Source organism: Tinamus guttatus, unplaced genomic scaffold, assembly GCF_059628265.1.
Source record: "Tinamus guttatus ecotype Peru unplaced genomic scaffold, ASM5962826v1 Tinamus_guttatus_pri_ptg000134l, whole genome shotgun sequence".
NCBI classification, from domain to species: Eukaryota; Metazoa; Chordata; class Aves; order Tinamiformes; family Tinamidae; genus Tinamus; species Tinamus guttatus.
The window spans coordinates 850,218-873,016 of record NW_028288668.1 but is presented as its reverse complement, the minus strand read 5'-3'; the positions used below and the strand labels follow the sequence as shown (position 1 = coordinate 873,016).

The following is a 22,799-nucleotide window of genomic DNA, read 5'->3' as shown; positions in this document are numbered from 1 at the left end:
GACTGTTTTTCTTGTGGGTGTACAAAACAGGAATGCAGTGAAGTGACAATATCTGCTGACTTGTGCAGAAGCAATTCTTGCAGGTCACATCCCTGTGAAAATATTCAGAAAAATCTCTAGCCATCTTTCACCTGCAGCCTTTCTAGCCAGAGTCTGGGGCTCAGTTCTTCGTTTTGCACTGGAATTACCAGATGTCAAGAGAGTTGCTCTTGATTTAGTCCCAAGATCCGCAATCTGTCTAGAGGAATTTAGGAAGCCAGTAAACAGAGGAAGAAGAGGAAATTAATCAGCAAGAGATTAAGCCCTGAATAAGCAGGTCTCCTGAGGAAGGGTCAAGGCAAGGATAAATTTTGGCAGTATTTGCAGAAATAATGCTAAGAAGATTTCAAAATGAAGAAGCTGGATTCTTAGAAAAAGTCCAAGATTTCAAAATAAATATCTACATTAAAAAGGGTAATAGTAGAGTTCAAAAATACTGGAGAAGGATCTTCTTGCCCTGAAAGACTTTTTCAGATTTTGAAGCATTCAGTAACAAGAAGGTTTGAGGATCATAGCATCTGAGAGAGTCAAAACAGGCAGATACTGGAGCTTCAGTACATGCACTGGTGGAAATACAGGTCTGATTTATAGTTGTGGATCCAACTATAAAGTGAAATATTTATTGTTCCGTAATTAGAGGAACACTAGTCATAGTGCTAAGGAGAGGATTGAGCTGAGGGTTACACTTCAACAGATTTGACTGCTTTGTTATGCCTGAAACATACTGCACTCATTCTATGAGAAATCAGTAAATTATTCAAGGAATTTAGAAAAATAAGATTTTTTAAAAATTGTTAAAATGCATGGGATGCGGCATGAGCCTTTCTTCTTCCATTCTCAATTCTTTAATTTCAGACATTGTGCATACACTCGGTGTTCAAACTTTTTTTTTTCCCCAAGAACTGATGCTCTTTTCTGTATGCTGTAACGTACAGAAACACTGCTTTTAAACAGTGAAACAATCTTAACCGAATCCCCTGGCTTAGAGCATTTGCTCTGGGGACGCTTGCAACACACCGGCCATGCGTGTGTTTGTTCCTACCCTGATAAGCTCTCTCAACCCTTACCTAATTTCAGTCTTTCTCTGCAAAACAACAGGGAGTTCAATGTTTCTGAGAGGACATGCAGCAGCAATGGTGGATCTGTGAACAGGGGAAGCCGGAAAGTAAGGGAATGAGGCAGAGCTAGAGGAACCAGCTGACCACATGATGGGCCTGGCCTGTGGTGGTAAGATCATCAACTATGAGTCTTCAAAGCATTTATAGACTGAAGCCTCTTCAGGTACCTGCCCCCAAGGCACAGGTAGGCCTAGAGCTATGCAATATCTCCTAACAGACAAAAAAGAAAAAATTACACTGACAATCATGACTGCACTCAAGAGAGGTAGCCTGGAGGGTCCCTGAGCCTCCAACCAGTCTCTGTAGGTGATCAAAATAATGGGGAAAGGCTTCAGCACAGCAGGTACACCCGACCTTATGCCTCAGGAACAAAACATGGCCCAGAGAGTCTGATTGGGGTTCCCTCTATTTGTTTCTGATGTTTCTGATCAACTATGCCTTGTCCAAATCCACCATGATGTGAGCAGGACCATGATAAGGTTTGGGTGGCCAGTCAGGAGTCCTAATTTCCAGTGAAGTTCTTGTACCTGGGACTGCCTTTTCACAAGCTGCCTTTGGTGACCTGGAGCAGACCAGCAGGAAATCTACACACAAGTATTTTGTGGGGTTGAATTTGCTCAATACTGTCATGAGGAAGTGGTCCTTGCATTATTCACACTAGGTAAACCAAATGTGCTGGCTGACAGAAGGATCAGTCACAACAACACGGACTGCAAATTCAGCGGTCTGGGGGCAAGGGTGAAGCAAGTAATTTTCCTCTCAAACAGAAGAAACAGATTTTAATTTTGACAAATCCTAGTAAGGGTTGGAAAGCCCCAAAATAAGCATTTAATAAAGCTATTCTTACTTTCGTTGCACCTGAAAGGGAAATACTTTGAGCACCCCAAATACTTTGAGCAAAAATCTTGTTTCAGCTCAGGTGTCTCTCATATTACAAATAAGGCACTTCAAAACCCACTTCATCATTGACCTCTAAGAAAGACTTGAGCTCCAGAGCTGTGCATAATGTAAGGAGGGAAAAGATTGGAGAAATGACTATACAGGACATAGACTCTTGCAACTTTCTTGTTATAGTGGCACTTTCTTGCAGCTCATCCCCAAGGATCTCGGGGACCTCCACAACTGGTAGATGGCAAACATACCATTTCTATTTTTAGAGCTGAGAGAACATGGACAAAGAAGAAGAAAGGAAGGATGCAACTTGCAGATCCCAGGCTTCTCTGCCCTATAGACACACTGGCTGAATGAATCTGCTGCCTCTGAGACCATAGTTTGAAGGAGTAACATGTCTGGCAGAGATAAAAGCTTTCATACCTTAGGGAAAAAGTGCAAGAAAGTCCTGCAACAAACTACTTGCTTATAGTCAAGAAGTTCATTGACAGGAGCTGGACTTTCAACTTTTAACCTTAACTTGTCATGGAGCACGACCTTATAAGGGCCCCATTTCAGCACAGACATGACTCATCTAGTAAAAACAGACCAACTACATCCTTAGTGTGGAACCAGCCCGGCTCTGTGCCCTCCAAAGCCCTTCAATGCAGTTAGGTAGACCTGCTGTTTATGCTTGGTCTCAGCATGCCCCTCATACATACCTGGCTCATGAGCAGGAGCATTTTAGGGTGGATGTCTCAAGCAGTGTGAGTGGAATCTGAGGCAACTGACCACAGAGCTTCATTCTGAAAAACGGCATCACACTGCAGGCAGTACAAGTCATCCATGCCAGAGACCATAGGTGCTGGGCTGGCTGGGGCTGAGCTCAGCATGTCAGTTTAGGTCAAACATTGCCAGTATTAAAAGATAAGGTCTACAACAGAAAAATAACACATTAAGTAGTTCCCAAAATGGCAGATAACTTTATAAAGGCAGTTATTTATAGCTCAGACCCTTGTAAACCGCTGAATTTTTTTCTACTATCACCATGGCCTTCATCCAGCTACCCTTTAGCGAACTGTTTTGCACCAGTACTCAAAGCAATAGAGGTTTCAATTGCTGGTACTTGCTGAAAGCTTTTATCAGGAATGCAGAACTTAAAAGTTTCACAAGGGCACAGCATACAAAAGGACTGCAGCTCCTGAGGTAACTCCACTCTTGCATGCTTGGGATCCACTGGAACAGGCCCAGCCAACCTGGGTTCATGAAAGGCAGGTCCTACCTCATCAACCCGATCTCCTTCTATGACCAGGTGACCCACCTAGTGGATGAGGGCAAGGCTGTGGATATGGTCTACCTAGAGTTCAGTTAAGCCTTTGACACAGTCCACCACTGCCTTCTCCTGGAGAAGCTGGCAGCTCGTGGCTTAGACAGATGCACTGTTCGCTGGGTGAAAAACTGGCTGGTTGGCTAGGCCCAGAGAGTGGTAGTGAATTGAGTTAAATCCACCAGTCACGAGTGGAGTTCCCCAGAGGTCAAGTGTTGGGGACAGACTGCTTTAATATCTTTATCAATGATCTGGAGGAGGGGATTGAATGTACCCTCAGCAAATTTGCAGACTACACCAAGCTGAGAGGAAGAATAGATCTACTTGAGGGTGGGAAAGCTCTACAGAGGGATTTGGACAGGCTGGATTGATGGGCTGAGTCAAACTGTATGAGGTTCAAGAAGGCCAACTGCTGGGTCCTGCACATGGGTCACAACAACCCCATGCAGCTCTACAGGCTTGGAGCAGAGTGGCTGGAGAGCTGCATGGCACAATAGGATCTGGGAGTGTTCATCAACAGACAGGTGAACATGAGCCAGCAGTGTGCCCAGGTGGCCAAGAAGGCAAACGGCCTCCTGGTTTGTGTCAGGAATAGTGTAGCCAGCAGAATTAGAGAAGGGATCATCCCCCTGTGCTTGACGCTGGTGAGACTGCACCTCGAATACTGTGTTCAGGTTTGGTCCCCTCACTACAAAAAAGACACTGAGGTGCTGGAGTGTGTCCAAAGAAGGGCAACAAAGCTGGTGAAGGGGCCAGAGCACAGACCTTATGAGGAGTGACTGAAGCAGCTGGGGCTATTTAGTCTGTAGAAGAGGAGCCTCAGCGGAGACCTTAGTGCTCTCTACAATTACATTAAAGGAGGTTGTAGTGAGGCGGGGATTGGTCTTTCCTCCAGAATAACTGCCGATAGGAAACGAGGAAATGGCCTCAAGTTGCACCAGGGGAGGTTCAGGTTAGACATTAGGAAGAATATATACATGGAAAGAGTGGTGAAGCCTTGGAACAGGCTGTGCAGGGAAGCAGTGGAGTCACCATCCCTGGCAGTGTTCAAGAAACGTGTAGATGAGGCACTTAGGGACATGGTTTAGCAAGTATGGTGTTGAAGGGTTTACAGCTGGACTCGATTATCTTGAAAGTCTTTTCCAACCATAATGATTCTATGATTCTGTGAAAACAATCTTGTTAATATTCCCTCTCCACAGACCAATTTTGTGTTATATTTCATTTTGTGCGAAATCAATATCCAGTTATACACTCAGCATGGCCCATCTTCTTCAGAGTTTCTAAGAATGGCATAACAAATATCCTTTGAGTTGTTAGGTCACATTCTTATTTACAGGAATGTTACTAGCACTGCTGCGCACAACATACAGAATACAATGTCATCTGACCAAAAAGACAGATTTGCTGCACCTCAAAATACAGCACTAACAAACCCCTTTCTCTTAAAAGCAATGGTAAAAAGCCATGCCAATGCACTGGATGTTCAGCAGCAAATGCCACCGGTTGTCTTTGATGAACACAAGGAGATGCAGAAGAACTGCTCAGACAGTGGGAAAACAAGCAAACAAAAACTACCTGACTGTTATTTATTTCCTCCCATGAGCCAATCATCCATAACAATTTTCTTTTACTTGGACTGGAGAGGTACCAACGTCTTTCAAACCATGACATGCTCTGTAGGTCCTAGTATACCTTTCTCCCAGGAAAAAAAAAAAAAAAAAGATCACTGCCTCCTAACAACAAAACAGATCCTACACAAGAGATAACCCCTTATAGACTGTCTCCCTCATTAATTGATTTTTTCATTGATTAGGATGTTTCTGACTGCCAGGTTTTGCTGTATAAATAAATAAATAAGTTTTCCACCTATAGTGATCAGGACAATGGTAATTAAGCAATTCAGGAAATAGTAATAATTCTTATTTATAAGAGCCTAGGAGTACATTTATTATAGTACACACATTAGAAGCTGCAGAGAGCAAGGTCGTTTGTGACAAGCTGAAGTACAAGTATTTCCTGTTCCCAGGCTACAAGCAGAGAACATGCGGGCGCACCCAGTGTTCTCTGGTGTATTTACAAGGCTTTGCTAAATGAACAGCTGCAGTATTGGAACAAGGGAAGCTCTTTTAGTTTGTGGCTGTGCTCAGGACCATCAACGACAAATTCAGTTGTTGCTATAAATATGCTTGATGCACCCCGGGTCCTTCAGCTCTTACAGGGACTCTTGATGTTGGAAAAAAAAAAGAAAAAAACTTTATATGAGGCTGCAGGGTTAGATTTTTTCCAGTTTCCAGTAGAGACTGTTTTTTTCCCAGTCTCTACTCTGCACGGAAGCAAAATTCGTGAAAGACAAGTGAAATGAACTAAGTAACCCTGGTACCAGCTGAGAAAGTCAGGACTCTACTGATGGGGGAACTGAAAGCAGGTTAACATAAAGCTGAACAACTAGCAGCTTATGGAAAACAGAACTTGCTAACTAACTTTTTTTTTTTTTTTAAGGAAACGAGATTGATGTGATTATGTTATCTTGCATTTTTCTCCCCATCTTTCTTCCCCTGGTAGTTCTTAAAACACCAGCTGAGTTCAACCAAAATGATAGCAGCTATATGTCTTTTGCATGTATTATATCAGCCTGTTACGGTGGGAGAAGGAAGAGAAGTGGCATGCAAGGAGCAAGCAGACAGCTATGGCTGAAATACAGCTTTGCTGCCCTCATGTCTCTGACCCACCAAGCAGACTACTGGGCAGGGAACATGCCTCCCTGTCCGCACTACTGTGCTGATCTGACGGCAGATGGAGATCACTACTTAGAGCTATGATTTCACTGTAGGGCTGGGAGAAGGGTAACATACTAGTCCTGGAAGGATAAAAATCCTTCTGAACTTACATCTTAAGAGTTTTAAAAAATGAGAAACTTACCCCTCATCATTCAGTCAGCCTTCACTTCCTCATTTTAAAGTGAAACTGAATATGAAATCCCCTAAATGTTTTCGGACTTGTGTCTGTTTGCATTAAACGAGAAATGTCCCGTCCCAAGTTCTGTCTGTAAGATCACAAGGGCTTGCAGTTCTCGATGGGAATGCTAAATAAATGCATTGATGCAGCAGTCGGTGTTGCCTTGTTTACCAGAATGTGGCTGCTTCTTAGAGAGCCAGAGTCGGTGACACAAAAATGCAGATTTTCAGCCTACATTTTCTCAAGTGTTAGTTATGGGCTCTTTATACCATGAAGATCCACCCCAAGATCTAGGTGGACAGACTTGCTATCCTAATACCATGCATTAGTGCACCCACAAGAACAGAAGTCCCCACCTTGTGCAAGGCCTCGACATGACATCATGTCTTAGCAGAAGCATTTGCACAATCTCCGGTTATTATTTAATCCAACACCTAGGGCTAAGTGTAAGGCTGTTTTCTTGCAGCAGTGCAGAGTGATGTCAAGGCTATAGAACTTCTTACGCAGGCTTTCTCAATTCAGGCCAGGAGCACAAATAGAGATGTGACTCAGGTATTCTGACAGAACAGCAGAGCTTTAGCTCTTACTTCCAGCAGAACATCAGCAGGTTCATCCCTGCATATTACTGCCCCTCTTGTCTTGATTAGACAGCTTTCCTTCCAAAACAAAAAAACTAACAGCTTTTAGTTTGTTGTTTTTAGTTTGTTGTGTTTTTTAACACAATAGGAAGGGACAGGAGAGTCCGTTTCTTACTTTAGTCTTCTTTAAAGCATATCTCCAGTAGCCAGCCTCAAGGACCACAGGCACAATTTCAGATTAGAAAGCACACACACTGACAGAAGTCAAAATAAACTATGGGTTGTTTTTGCTCTGCCAGTTACTTGGTAAGCCTAAAAGGCTTTGGGGAGTTTCTTAAGTCCACAGATTGCCCTTCAGGCTGCATATGCAGTTGCCCATAGAGGGAAGAAGAGGAATACAATCATTTTCTAAGCAAGAATTCCAAGTTCCCGTACAGCTCCATGGCAAAGGAAATCTACTAGTACAGGGGCAGCCAAAATTCACATGGTCATCCCTTCTTACACCCCACAAACTTCTTTTTCCTGAGGATATTATAGTCATTAGCATCATTTTGACTACTTCACCCATCTTGACACCACCTGGAGCTTCATCCAAGGCAACTTTGTTGCACACCTGGAAGTCATTCCCTTTGAAGGGTGGTAGCCATATGGCCCAAGCTGTTGCAGTAGCTGCTGCTCAGCTCCAAAGGGGAAAAATTCACTTAATGCTCCTACTGTAGCTATTTGCATAGCACCTCTAAAGAGCAACTTGCTCTACCCTCAGCTAAATCAGACAATCTGCAGCCTAGAACTGCCTATTTCTCTCCATGAGGATGCCTTAATGCTTAAGGGAACTATCTCCTATGACAAGTTTCCTCTGGAGGAGATGAGGCTTTCCTTACAAGGGAGATGATCAGTCAAAGTTGCTTTAGGATATTGCACAGAAAAAGTTTAGTTTCTATTTAAAAGCAGCTTCAGCAACAAATGGTGACTCCAACAGAGGTCAGTGCATGACTAGAACTCAGCCTCTCCTAATCTTATCTAGTGAAAAATGTTCAGCTCTTTTAAAGGAAATGCTTAAAATAACTGAGAAGCTTACAAAAATTACTCTGTGTGGTTTAATTTTTAGAAAAATCATTATCATGATAGGAAATACACCATATGCACTATTGCTCACCTTGGGACATTCTATCTGCATCACCAAGGAGCCATATATGAAGACCTGAAATGAATAAAGACATTTATTAAAGTAAACAGAAGGTCATTTTCTGCTCTATTGGGAAATCTCTAGTGACAGATTGCAGAAAATAACAATTCTTCAGCAACCTGCCTCTCCATGAAAATCAAGGGCAAATTCCTAGGATAGCAACCTCAAAACTGCCACAGACAGCTATTGATGCTGCTTTATGAACCGAGATCACCACCTGGCCTAAGTGATAAGGACGCACTCAGAGCTGACTCAGTTACTCCCACTCGTTCTTGTGAAAGCAGGTGCAGATAGACCTTGTTTGCATTTGGAGCAAGTGGGAGGAGGATGGAGCAAGAGCAGCAGCCAGAGGAAGAAAGATGGAGTCTGCAGGGCTTGTCTGTTTTCCTAGGCACTGATTTTCTGCATTCCCTTTTCTCAGGAGTCACTCCTACAGGTTCCCATTACCAACCCATACAACAGTTCCTATTTTACCAAAACCCACCATGTGTTGGCTGGGTTAGGATTCTGCTGGGGCTTTCTAACTCTGCCAAAGACTTATTAAGCAATCTTGTCTGTACCTCAGTTATCCAGGAGCAGAGATGGGAGCACTGATCTCCGTCTAACTCCTTCAGGCAGATGGTCTTTGCATATTCATACCACGCTTCCCTAGCTGGGTATCAGCTGCCTTCAAAGTCTTTTGAAAAGTCCTCTACCTGTTCTAATGCAAAGGGTGTAATGAACATGCCATTCTGCAGAGAAGGGTATTGATATTGATCAAGAGAAACCAAAGTTCACATCAAATTAAGTTGAAAAATGCTAGTCTCCAGTCTTTCTTCACTGAAAGGACTTTAAAGCCAAACTGCGTGGATCTTCTCTGGGAATAGTACTTAGAGAAAGCCACCAGGAAGGCAAAAGCTAACATCATCACTATCCAAAGGCTCAAGCCTATGCAGACACTCAGTGATCAATCAGGTAACATTTTAACCCTTTTGCCAATGCCATGCTCATTGGAGAAAGGGGTCCAAGTCTCCAAAAGTTTTGGGTGGTATTCAGCTCACCCAGCTCCCCAGATATCTGCTGTGCAGATGTCTGCAGATACCTATACTACCCAGATTAACTCCTTTTGCAACCAAAGGGAGTAAATAATTAAAAGGCACAATTCATTAGCCTCAAGTAGACATCCAAAATCGGTCAGATGAATTACACCCTAGAGCTGCCTGGTTCTCTCCCTCACACAGTGAAGGATTTGTTGATTTGAAAGCAATAATATTTCATCAAAGAGCACAAATAAGAGGTGATTGGAGAAGAGAGGGATGGAGAGGAAGTCCTGACCCAGGCATGGTCCGCCAGAGAGAACAAGAGCACGTGAGTGTAGCTTGTCATCTCAGGAGGTTTGCCTGCAAAGTATTAAGCAATCTCATACTGGAAGACACAGCTCCAGTTTCCAAACTGCTCTAGACCAGTGAAGGCACCACCTTCCCCAAGCCAAGGGAGCAAAGCCAAATTTGTCCCTTGCAGTCTAGATTTTTGGACAGAATGAGTAATTTATGCTGAATCACTCAAAACAAAACAAAAACAAAAAAAAAAAAAACAGTGTCCCTGAAATCTTTAGTGAAACAGTATCCTCTCAAGCCAATACTCACATTTCTTCCAATTCTGTTCCCCATAGCCACATCACAGCTTATCTAGAGCTCGTGTCTCTGCTTTATATCTCCTAAGAGAAAGCAAGCACCTCCTCAAACTTTCCTGTCGATGAATTGCACAGATCATTTCATACCATACTTTCAGTGTTTGTGGTTGTACTGGCTCTCTTGAACTCCTTTCACAAAAATTCAAGTTGCTCCAAAGAAGTGTGAGCAGGAGGTAGGGCAGGAGAGGGTAGAAAGGAGGCTGAAGTGGGGTCTCAGCTATGGATTAGGCAGCACTGCTCAGCGTTAGGCAGTCCTGGCAAGACACTCAGGAACTGGCTGCATTATCTCAAACACATCCACAGGATTTTACAGAAGAGGAAGAGCAGGAACAGGAAACAGGTTTTCTGTCAGAAGTTGGTAGCACCAGTAAAAGAGAGTTTCTGAGTCCATACACAGCTTTATTTTCTTAGAGCACCTTCATGCTGTACAATCCTTTCCAGGATATCCAGCACCCCAGTATTGCCAGGATATTTGTCCCTTTTCCTTCTTCCCTAACTGTATCGAGGCACTATGAAACAGAGTTTAACTTCTTTTTTTTTTTTTTTTCTTTAAGAAGGCAGGCATTGAATAAGGAAGAGGGTCTTAAACCTTCTTAGGGATTAGTCCCTTCTTAGGGACTTTTCATTTCTTGGACCTTCAGCTTGGCAATAGCTGCAGCATAAACAAACCCAGTAAGTCTTGTCTTTAAGCAGGTCTGGTGAATAACTATTCTGGACAAAATCAGTTCATCTACAGCTATTCCCTCCTTCAGACATTTTTTATAGGACATCCACTTTCTGTCCATTCACCTGCTCTCACTACTGCAGGTGTTTTCTTCATCAGGTCCATCTGCTGACCAAAGTCACCCTGTAGGTCATCTGATAATGTTGTTAATAGTTCATCAGGGCAGTGGCTTCTCGTTTCCCAAGAGTATTTTCATATGAATAGCGGGGTCAGAGTTCAGTGGCTCATCTTTGTCGGCTGTGCAGTATTACCCTCAGGAATCCTGATCCACATTGACACGGAGAGATAACAAGGACCTGTATTCAAAGTTACATTTGTAAGTTTGACATTGAGGCGCATTGATAGTGTCAAGGTAAAGTAAACAAATTCTCCAGAGCTACCTCATTTCACCAGGGCAGCTCTTTGCTCTGCCAAGGACCTGTTTACTCACAGTAGGTAGCTCTAACTGAACATCTTATTTAAAGACAATAGTTTTGTGTCCATCTTCTCTCTCATTAGCAAAAAGACCATCTTTAGAAAAATAACTCCTTAGGTTAAAGTAGACAATATAGCAGTGAATAAAAAAACAAAGATTGTTTAAGAAATTATGATGTTTCCTAATGCAGGATTAAGAAATTGTTTTATGCTTTCTTTTCTGTCTTTGAGTCCAAAGCACAACAATAAAAGCCGTGTGAGCAAATCCTGCATCCTTATCCTTGCCAGTTCCAGGCCTGTGATAGCACAGGGATGTAGCAACCATCCAGCTGCAATGCCAGCACAGCCATGATGTTTTACCAGCTTCATTCATCTCCTAGCTGCATTTACGAGTATTTGGAAACCCTCATTTTAGATTTAAGAGATTGTTAGTCAAGAGACTGTTGATGAGCTCTTCTGTGCTCCTTGGTCACGCCGCGTTGGAGAGAGACCCCACCTGAGGTTAGCCCTGAGCAGGCAGCAGGCTCCCTGTCATGCATCTCACAGTATGCGGCTGACCCACACCAGCCCACATACTCACTCAGCCAGTGACAATCTCAGAGTTTACCCCCACCAAAGGCTAGAGTATCTTGTTCCCAAAATACACAAAGACAAAAATCCCTGCCTCATACACCCTTCTCTGCCTTCGTCCAGTGCAAGGTAAGGGCCTCTCCCTTTGACTAGTGAGGCTAGGGAATAGCCCTACCATGATTTTCAGTAAACTACCTTTTGGGAAGCAAAATTATGTAACAGTTCTGAAATATGAATAGAAACGAACAAGCTTTTGGACAAGAGAAAGAAATTCACCTTTGAACCTTTTGCTATCTTATGAAGTCCTGACACAATGCTGGCGATCCCAAAGCACTCAAACTTTGGAGTTTGCAAGCAACAAACAAACCGTCTCTTTAGAGATGGGGGAAAGGAGTGGCTGGAGAGATACAGGCCAGTGAGCCTAGCCTTCACACCTGAGGAAACCGTAGAAAATATGTGTGAGGAACCAGTGGGCAATAAGGATTTTTCAAGAACCAATTGTTTCAAAACAACCTACTTTTCTGGCAGGGCAAATAGCCCAGCAAATAGACAATTTTGTAAATAATTGATTATTTTTTACTAAATACAATGCCTGCAATCACTTCCTACTATTTTTTAATTAAAGGTTAAGACACTTGACTTGCCTCCAAACATCCTGCTTCACATTCCTCTCCGTACTGGGTAAACAGGAAATCTTGCATAATTGTCAGTTCCTTACAGCAGGTTGGCATAGACATGGTGCCAGAGGGCATTTTACACCACTGCTCCTTAAGAACTGCCAGCAGCTTAATTACAACTGGAATTATGACTAGGGAAAAAAACAACAGCCTGGATGTTGAGCAAACGTTAGAATGAGCTGAATGTTTTATTTCTCAATCAAGTCGGCTTTGTGCAGCTGTGTGGACTCGTCTGAGTTCCAGGGCAAGGTAGGAGTGAAGCAGAGTAATGGGCCATGAGTCTCTATCCTATTTTACCAATTATTGGGTCAAGTAGCACTGGAGCACAGTGCTTGCTAATGACCTAATTTAATCACCCAGAACACAAATTGGAAAAGTGTCCAAAGAAGGTTTTACAGTGGACTTAAGACAACTACGTTCAAATACATACTCTGGAAAATCCTGTTAAGTGATTAGGCATCTTTACTAATGCCTAGTCAATGAAGTTTCCTTCTTGGTCCCTCAGACCTCAATTTTCTTTTCCTGGACTTTTCAACCAGAGGGTTTAAATGTGCCACCTATCTCTGCCATGTCACATTTCCCTCCAAAACAGGTAGGACATTGTCCTGGGAGGAGAAGTTTGAACTGATGAGAGACCAGAACATAATCCCCTATTTGTCAGCAAGCCAGCAGGGTACCTCGCAAGGAAGTTAAGCATTATGCTTGTTTTAAAAGGAAAAAAGCAACACATAAAGAACAAATTGTTTTAAAATGGTCTGCTTTCCTTTTCTGGCAGGGAAAATAGCCTGGTTGATAGTCAATTTTGGAAGTATTTGGTTATTTTTTACTAAATAAAATGCCTGCACTTACTTCCTACTCTTTTAATATTATTCTTAGTATGTTAATTAAAGATTAGAACACTTGACTTGCCTTCAAACATCTTGCCTATCCTGCCTGCTGTCAAGCAGGAGGGTACCTGTGCCAGGCGAGGATGACAGGTTCTGGGGGGCACTCACTTATGCTGCAGAAACCAAGTTTGCCATTTCCTAATGGCTAGCTGCAGTTTCTCTCTGCTCCAGGCGTGGGTTAGTTTAAAGGATTCCTTCCCTGGAGCATCAAATACTCCCTACTCATCCTGCAGGGAGTCAGAGAGATAACTCAAGGCTTTGGATAGTGCTGGAAGGGCCAAAAAAAAAAACTCAGAGAAAGACACTGAAATATCTGATCTGGTAAATTATGAATATCATTGACCTATTTGCAACATCACAGAATGTCAGTATTAAGGATCTGGAAACATTTTGTGTTGCATATCTTTCCAGGTGACAAAAAGATTCCAGTTCAATGCAGAGACTAGATTTCACTGGAAATCTACAGGTGTTAGTAATGAAAGTAAACCTTTTCCTAGAAAATAACTGGAGAAACACATATGAGAAGACATATTAAAAAGGAAGGATTTAATAAAGACTTATTGAATGTGTACTAGTTTATTTTCTGGAAAAGGCTTTTGAAGCGTTCCTGAGGTCAGGTAGATCTACTCAAATTTGTGTCTTCCAATCAGACAGAGCTGCCCCGACTTGGGCCAGATAAATTTCGGCAGTTTGATGGATCCCGCACTTAAATAGCCTTAAACATACACTTGCCAGTGTGTTTTCTGTGCCTCTGGGTACAACCAGCTCCAGCTCACAGGGAAATGAACTGGAAGTCATTGAGCTGTGGGAGTTACGGGCAGTCTTGTTTGGATGTGAGGTTGCACATATTAGGAAGCATCAAGAGACCCCCACCATGGCACTGTCTGTTTTTATACAGGTCCATCCACCAGCATTATCCAAAGTGCATTTCATCTCCTCATTTGCGAGGTGCTATTTCTGCCCTGCAGTGCCAATGCTTCCCTTGCGATGACTGAGGAAATGGATGGATACGGTAACGTTCAGATGTATCAGTATCTCTGTGGCATTCATGGGAAATGAAAGGGTTGTGAAATGACTTAACAAAATAAAAAATAATAATTAAAAAAGGCATTCTAAAATGCTTCATGGCAACACAGCTTCATGCTTTTCCAGGGATCAGCTCACTGACACATTAGTGCTGCCAGAACTAAGGAATCTGTGTCTCCAGGAGTGCACAGGGAGAAAAGATTGACAGCCTGTTACCAGGAATGGCTCTAACATGTCATTTGGCAACAGAAGTAGAATAAGAAATAAGACCAAATTGCTAATTCCATGTCATTCATTCAGGCCAGGCCATGACTGTCTTCATAAATGGTATGGACTGAACCTCATTCCTTGTTCACTCCTCTGGCAGACCACGAAGTAGAAACAGAGGCAAAAAAACTTCACTTTCTTCACTTACCTACTCAGTCTTAACAGGGTCTGGATCACTGCAGGTGTGTTCAGGCCTTTAAAAGAAAGCCCACATTCAAAGGTCCCCTCAATGTGCTCCTGGCACAGCTTTTGGCAGATACTTTTAGGATAAGAATCAATACCATAGAAAAAAAAAATCATATCTAGCAAATATTGACTGGTCGGGAAGAAATTTTCAGTCTGATACCCAAGGCTCTTGATGCCATCTTTCCCACTCCATCATCCTAGGACAGGACCAATACAGACAAGTTTACTTAAGAACTCCAAAATCTGCCTCTGCCTATTTTCAATTTTAATTTTTAGATACATGTTTAATTAGTTTAACTCACAAATTACCTGTAATACTAGCTCTGTTTGATAAACCAACTTTTAAATGCAAAATTTGATTTTCCTTTATGTGTGTATCACATCCGTCAGTTTTTGTTTAGTTCTCAACACTTTCAAATGCTGCATTTTTCTGCATTTTTGTAGTGGAATCCTAATTTCCATTTAAGAAACAAGGTTAGAATGAGCATCACTGGAGTGAATTCTGAGATGGGCTTTGGTGCACACAGTAGCATGGGATAAAACCCTCTACAGTTCGGACAAAAGAGAAAAAGGCAAGAGGCCAAAGCGGCCATCTCAGAGAGGAAAGATGATGGGAGGGTAATGCAGCAAGACACCTGAGCAGATATGTGCAGCACTGAGAGCAGGGACAAGGACTTCAGACTTGATACTGTGCAATATGGACCGCAAAGAGAGGAAAGGGGATGATTAACAAAAATGAGATTGCTCTAACTGGACAGAGAAACTTAGGGAGAAGAGCATAGAAGAGACAGGTAGCAAAAAGAAAACCTAGAGGAGAAAGGGAGCAAAATGGAAAAAAGAGGAGAAAGAAAAGCCACATCCGCAATAAGAAGGTATGAAAATCAAAGGGAAGTAGAGGCGTCTGTGTGCAAATACGTCCGCAGACAGGAAGACTACATGGAGCATCAGGTTTCAATATCAAATGTGATCCTGGTAGCTCACAGAGTGTGACCTGACTGTGTGTGCTAAGTCGGGATTTTCTCGGTAATATCTGATGTAAAACAAACAAACAAAACTATAAACGTATTTTAAATATGGTTGCATAATTTATTTTCAGCTGCATCAACGGTGTCCTAAAGACAGAAGTATTCAGGACAAAGCAAACAGAAACAGGCTAGGAGGGATCTAAAAATGAAGTCTGAATGTTATAAAAAGTCTAATCCACAGCGAAGGAGCAGTCTAGTCCAAGTCATCATTCTGAAATTGTTTATTAAAATCTCACAGACTGTTGCTGCTACATCACTGCATCATATAAAGACAAACCAAGAGTCAAATTCTGCTTCTGGAACCACAGAGATATGAAAATTCAGAACTACTCATCAGTACAGCAAACTAAGAGGGAGTTTGAAGAGGTTTGTGTAATTCACAACAGATGTCAAGAGGTAACACAGAAAACCTTTGCCTCTCTAGCCCATTGCATCATGCCACAGACTCGAAGAAGAAATATCTTCTGTTCCAAACATGCGGGTTCTCAGATGTGGGTTTAGAAATCCTCGTACAGATAAATCCTGTGATTCATTGGACTTTTCCGCATCAGAATTACTCCAACAAGACACAAGCATTTCTTGTTTGTTACTTAGTGTTAATATTCAAGCAGCATAGAAATTCTGTGGAATCCCTTTCACACCCAGGCCTGTTATCTGTTTAAAGAACAAAAGAAATGAAAAAAAAAAAAAAAAAAGATAAATTTCTGACCGACTAAAATGGAAACATCAATGTGTTGTAGAACAAATATTGAGGCGACTGGTCTCTCCATTTCCTTCAAGGAAAGTCCACAGAGAGTCATCACCTGGCATCCTTCAGAGAAAACAAAGTGTACTCATGTGGCAAAACGTGGCTCATGTGGTAGTGATTGGCAAAAACACAAAGCCCTAAAGTTAATCTTTAAGATTATCAAACATCATGCAGTAATTCTGCTAATCTACGCTCTGTGGCCCTTACATATGATTCTTATCTCCATATCAACCAAACAAGTCATATTAACTTTCAGTGCACTTTGCCCATGCAAAACAAATATGAGTTTTGTAAACAGCAACTCCCTTTTATAACAGGAGAACTGAGAAACAGAGGGTTTTTTTTAAAAAAAAGGCAATGCAAAGTTTTTTAAAATGTATTAGGAAATACACTAGGAAGGACATAGCAGATGCATGACCTCCAGTCGCATGCTTGCTCTACAAGTGTGAAGCTTGGCATGTCTGATTTGTAGAAAGAAATAAGATCTGGTCACCTTGAAAATCTCTCCAGCCTGAGGTTCCTTTGCTAAGGCTGTTTCATCCAGTCCATCATATGCTGAAGTCACATACATTTCTGAATAGTCTTTTCCACCAAAGCAACAAGAGGTGATCCTGGAAACAGGCAGCATCACGGTTTGGATCCTTTTTCCTGAAAAAAAAAATATATATATATATATATATATATGTATGTGTGTATGTATATATACATAGTTGTTTCCTAATTTCTATTTTCTAGGAAGCATGTAAATATTAATTTAGTGTTAATGAATATGGTGCAGCTGTGGCATTTACACGTAGTATGAAGAAGGCATTTCTCTTTCAGAGGCCATATCCAAAAGAACGGTTTAAGGGGAATTTAAAATCTTTCATCTGCTTCATGTCTAATTATTTCTCAGTTCTCTCCATGAGGCTTCATTTCTTTTTCTCAAAATGAAACAATGAAGTCTGTGAAGCCAGGGATGGCAGCCACGCATGGGCCTGGTCATGTCCTTCCTCCAGTCCGGGCCTGGGCCGGGTAATCCGTGGGGCAGAAACGGGCAATAAAAGAGACCCTCTTATCTCACCTTTGAGACTTCCCTCTTGGCTGCCTTCCCTGCACCCTTCTGCTCCGCGCCATGAAACCTAAATCCAAGTACTGGGTTTTCATGTAGGCCTCCCTTCTGAGGATGGCATGGCTCATGTGCCCAGCATGACTTACTAGTGGTGGCTGCTGAGGTCATATCTTGGGGAGAAGCTTTAAAACTGTGGCCCAGCAGTCAGCCAACCAGGCTTAGCATAAGCAGAATTACAGAGCAAGGCTGGCGGAGGCCTTACCTGTCTCTGGATCTATGCGGATCACTCTGCTGCCGTCAATACAGGCCACCCAGAGCTTCCCCTCCGCGTCGATGCACATCCCGTCCGGCATTTGCTCCTCCTTTTCCAAACGGTACACCAGCTCCGGGCAGGCTGCAGGAAGAATTGCAAGGCCACTGCTACGTGAACAAGACCAGCTTCTGTACAAGGGCCCGGTCTAACATCCAGCACACTCTTGCAAGCAGATGATAGACTCGTTTTCCATGACAAAGACACACTGCAAAATTTGTATTACGCATTAATTTAGCAGATGATACTCTTAAAACCGTACTCAGGCTGGTACACACAAACCCCCAGCGGGGTCATCGTGGCTTAAGATCATACTGAATTAGGACACATTATTTTATCAAGGAAAGGAAACAAAATGCCTCTGACCTCATTATTAACCTACTAGCCGCATGCCGTGCCGTGACAACCGCAAGCGCAATAACTTCTGCAAGGCTTGTGGCAATCTGGATGTCTTTATATGAGCAATAAATCACGTAAATAATGAGTCTAATTTAAATGTCAGTAATAAATAATCTCTCATGGGATCAAGAAGATCAAGAACTTTATTTTAATCGCCAATAAAGCTATGAGTTTTAATTAGGCCAAGACGCAGTTAGAAGTCTAACTGCAATGCAGAGAACAGTTCTTTACAGACAGGTAGGTGCACATGTGTGCAGGCCGTGGAGCTGTGCCCTTGGGTGGCATTATGCCTGCTCAGGCCTGCAACTCTAAAACAGATATTCACCAGCATAAAACCAAGGCCAGGGAAGCTCAAGTTCACTGCAACTTTTTTATTTGGGAGTAAAAAGTTACCTTAAATCTGCTTTATAAACTTTATGCCCTGAAATCTGTAGAAATAGAGAAGAGGTGAAATGAATATCTGAGTAATTGTAATAAATTTGTATGATTTTCACCTATGATTACACAAACTTCACAGCAATTAGAAACCTAAGAGAATCAGTTTAGTCGTTAAAGTGCCCTTAAACATGGCATTTGTCTCAGATGAACTTTTGCCTTTAAGAGGTATTGAAACAACAACAAAAAAGTGGTGTTTTGAAATTAAATTACATCAGTTTTTCTTGCAGTTCTATTTCCTTTTTGCAAATACTGCTAATGTTTTCCCCCAGAAAGTGAATTTAAGTGAAATCTTCCAAATATCTGCAAGGGATTTTAACTTCAGAGTTAAGAAACCTCGGTCGCAATGGTAATTTGATTTTTTTAATACACTTATGCAATATGCTTGCATATGCATTCAGCATTTGAATGTATGGAGCTAGTAGAGTCCAAGGGTTCCAGTAGATGGCACTCAAGAATAAACCCTGAAAGCTATTTTGATTCGGCAGCATAAAGAGCTTGCTTTCTGCAACTCTCCAAACAGGTCTAAGTATGATCCGCTCATTTAGGGGAAAGTGCTAACATTTTGTATTTGCAAATGCAAAATGTGAAAAGGTTGGTCACCAAACACATCTGGACTTATAACCAAATTTGAGAAAAATCACAGTCAGCCTGCTAGCAAGCTGTAAAGAGAAGAAAATACAAAATCTGTCAAATTAAGCAATCACTAGCCTTTACACAACCAAGTCTGCTGCAGAAAAATAAATAATATTGCTCATCGCAAAGCATTTGTACCGATCTTGCCAGTGTGCACATCGTAGCTGAAGGCATGCACGGCGTATGTCAGGCTGTCAATGTGGAAGAAGGTCCTGTGGTCCAGGGACCAGTCCAGACCATTGGAGATGTCCAGCTGGTCCAGCTGTTTCACTACAGAATAGTCTGGGTAAAGAGTGTAGAGAGCCCCTTGCCGTGGTGCTCGCACCCCAGGTGCTGTCTCCTCAGCCATCGTACCTGAAAGACAAGCGGGACCATTGGTCAGAAAGGAGCATCTTGTTCCCATGAGAGTGACTTCCTCGTGCTTGAACAAAATCCTCCCTTTAGTTTTAGTAAGGAGTCCTAGTGCTTCTCCTAAAGTTTCTATTTCTGTTATTCATTCAATACTGACCACCCCTAGCCTATATTGCCTGGGCTACGGGAAAAAGGGGGAAAGGCATCTCCATCACAAAGTACTATGCAGTGGTGAAAGAGCTGTTGCAAGGATGGACAGGATGTAGAAACATGCCCTGAGAGGTCCTACACACCAAAGGATGGCAAAGGGCCAGTGGGAAGCAGCAGGAAGGTGGAAGCAGAGAAAGTTCCCACCAGCAGTGAGAAGGAGGTGAGGGCCTGCCAGACTGTTCACACAAAGGCAAAAGAGGACATCAGGAGCAGCTATCTTGTGCAGAAATGACCCTGATCGCGAAAGGCCGAATTTCTGCCTTTCAGTGAGGTTTAAGTTTCAGATGCCAAAGACAACGTGCCAAGGATGGAGGCTTTACTCACAGCCCTCCATGAGACAGAGGTGTTGCCAAAGGTCAGATGCTCCGGCTTTTTGTCACTGACACCCACTTTCACAATCCAAATGGGCTGTGACCTTAAAATACAGGTGCTGTAAAGCCACAGAGTTACCTCAGAACCAGTGAAGACAACTGAAGTGAGAATTTTTTTCAATTAATTTATCCCTCACATTTATGTTCTTTATTTAGTTTTTGATCTTTTCTGCTGAGAAAATGGCAGAGCCCTGCAATGACAGGACTGAAGCACACCAGGACAGTGTTTGCATTTTCTTTTAACTGTGAGTAATTGTTTCTGCTGGCTTCTCTTTTTAGGAGAGCTCATGAATTTGCTTTACAACATCTGACTCAAACTGAACTTAAGATTGTTTGTTCATTAGACACAGCTAGGAACAATGTACAAAACAGATTTTCTCTAACTTTTCTCTTGTTCTTCCCCTTAAGTCTAGCAACACACCTAACATTTACTAGTTTTGGCAAATTTGATTTGGAGAAAAAGGCTGGCTGGTAGAACAAATAAAGAACTGACTATGGAGTTACCTTCACTCACATCAGTTGCTCTCTGCTCCCCGTGTAGGTTGCTGTGTGTGGGTCATAACTTCTAAGAGAGGAAAGGAAGCATTGATGGCGAAAGTCCCACTTGGCTTGGAGAGGTCAAGACTTTCTCCTACCACCTCTTTTTCCCACGGCCTGATGAGCAGGGCTGTGTGGGAATGAGGCAAGGCATCGTCCTCCTCTGCACCTCCAGCAACCTTCCTACCTGTGTGCACACTTCCCTGGCTTTTCACGTCCTATGTGGGTAGATCTTTGAAAAACAAGGTTGGTCCTGTAATAGCAGAGCCTTCCTGACAGACAACCATGATTGACAGGCTCATTTAGATCAAAGGATTAAGGACTCCTCTTCCTCCTCCTCCATCAGGTGATCCGAGAGTCACTTCAGCAGACATTACAAAGAGGGCTCACAAAACTGCTCACCCTTGCTGTGGTGGTGGCTGTGAGGAACTCGGCAGAGGAACTGAGAGTCAGGAACAAAACATGGCATGATTAGTTCCTCTTTCATTCAGGAGAAATTTCTGCCAGGAACTTACCAGCGAAAAACCTTCCCTTTGGATCCACTTTCCCATCGTTGAACCTGTTGCTGGGTTTATCCTGTTCGAGCTCAAGGATGGTGGTGACTGCCTGGGTGTCCCAGTCCAGAAAGGCGAACCTGGTTCCCAGGGCGATGACGTAGCCCCCACACCGGCGCAGTGCCACCGAGCCCACGCGAGCACCTGCAGGAGGAGAGGGCAGGAGATGGGAGGCAGCTCCCGGGCCGCGCACCAGCCATGCCCTCCCCACCACACAGTGCACATCAGAGCTTCATCGGGGGCTATTCGACCTGATGAAGCTGAGGTGATGCTAGGAGAGCAAGGGTAACATTTTCCAAGAGTGTCACTGCTGCAATATCCCCCTTCACTGAGATCATCAGCACATCTTGTGAGCTATATGCTCCTCACAGACACAGCTACAAGGCAGCACCAAAGGGAGCTGCAAAGCTGCAAGACTTGTAGCAAGAGAGATGGACAGGGAACGATGCAGGAAAGTGGCCCATGGTAAAGCAGTGAACGCGTTTGCCAGCTCCGCTTACCCACAGAGACGCTCTGCACTTCGCTGGTGACAGTGCTCCAGCGGCAAACCTTCTGCGAGTTAATGTCTACGTACACGAGGGCATTTTCCCTTTCATCCCAGATGGGGCACTCTCCCATCCTGTTTTTCTCCTTCACGACAGATTCAATTTTAATGGAGGAGGACATGGTCTGAAGGGAAGAGAGTAAATAATTAATCTAATTTAAACTTCTTGTTGTATGGATTTGCATAACTACAATGCTTAAAAATGGAGTTTGTAAACAACAAAGCTCCCCTTACTACCCAAACCCACCCAATACAGTAATTGAGGAGATTCCTGTGATTTTTCCGTGGCTTCTGTTTTTATTTTATCTAAACACATCTCAGTCTGGAGCTGAGCTTGAAAATCTGAGTTTTCTATTGAGAAAATCATCTTTAGATGGGAAACACAAGTAATAGCCTAAGAGAAAAACAGTAAAATTTATAGTTCACCTTCTTTTTTTCAAGCACTTTTCCTATGTGGATTTTCTGGTGTTAACTCAGGGCAATTTCCCTCCCTTAGCATCAGTGGTTTTTGTGAAGTTGCTGTGCTTTCAGTTTTTCAAGCCACCTAGCAATGCAGTTAGTTAGTTACACATATATTTACATATATAGATTTTTATATACAACCTTGGTTTTGGCATTTTGGCATGTCTGCCTAAGAATAACGCACGCATTGTGGCTGGTAGGGTCTTAGCCGAGAGATGCAGGATGGCATCTCCGAGAGGCACCTGGGCAGGTTGGCACTGTTGACCGCTGCAGGGAAACAGCCACCATCCTTGATGGGGAGTGAGCAAAGAGGCCCCACGGGGAGGAATGGGGAGGACTTTGCCCAGAGAGGCTGTGGAGGCTCCTTCTCTGGAGATCTTCCAAAACCGCCCGGATGCCACTCTCTGCCACGTGCTCTGGGTGTCCCTGCTGGAGCAGCAGGGTTGGACTAGATGATCTCTAGAGGTCCCTTCCAACCTCAACCCTTCTGGGATGCTGTGAGGCGCTGGGGGAAAGGCCGGGCAGGAGGCAAATGTTGCACCCTCATCAAGAGGATGAGGTACCTCCTGGGGACCAGGGCTGGACAGACAGGCCGCGCTCCTCACTCCTCACCCAGCCCCAGGAACCAAGTCTGCTCCTGCCTTTTGCTGAGGAATCATCCTGGTCC

General features: G+C 43.1%; 1 protein-coding gene across 1 annotated transcript; it reads right to left on the bottom strand.

The window, feature by feature from the left end:
* Positions 1–15,803: 15,803 nt before the first annotated feature.
* LOC104574070 (regucalcin) lies at positions 15,804–21,801 on the bottom strand. The gene is made up of 6 exons (XM_010221319.2): positions 21,627–21,801; positions 21,088–21,270; positions 19,242–19,457; positions 17,586–17,717; positions 16,766–16,920; positions 15,804–16,178 (listed from the first exon to the last, which is right to left on the bottom strand). Exons 1-6 carry the CDS (start codon positions 21,790–21,792, stop codon positions 16,128–16,130), a joined length of 903 nt encoding a protein of 300 aa, XP_010219621.1. The 5' UTR covers positions 21,793–21,801; the 3' UTR covers positions 15,804–16,127.
* Between the last annotated feature and the right edge of the window lie 998 nt (positions 21,802–22,799).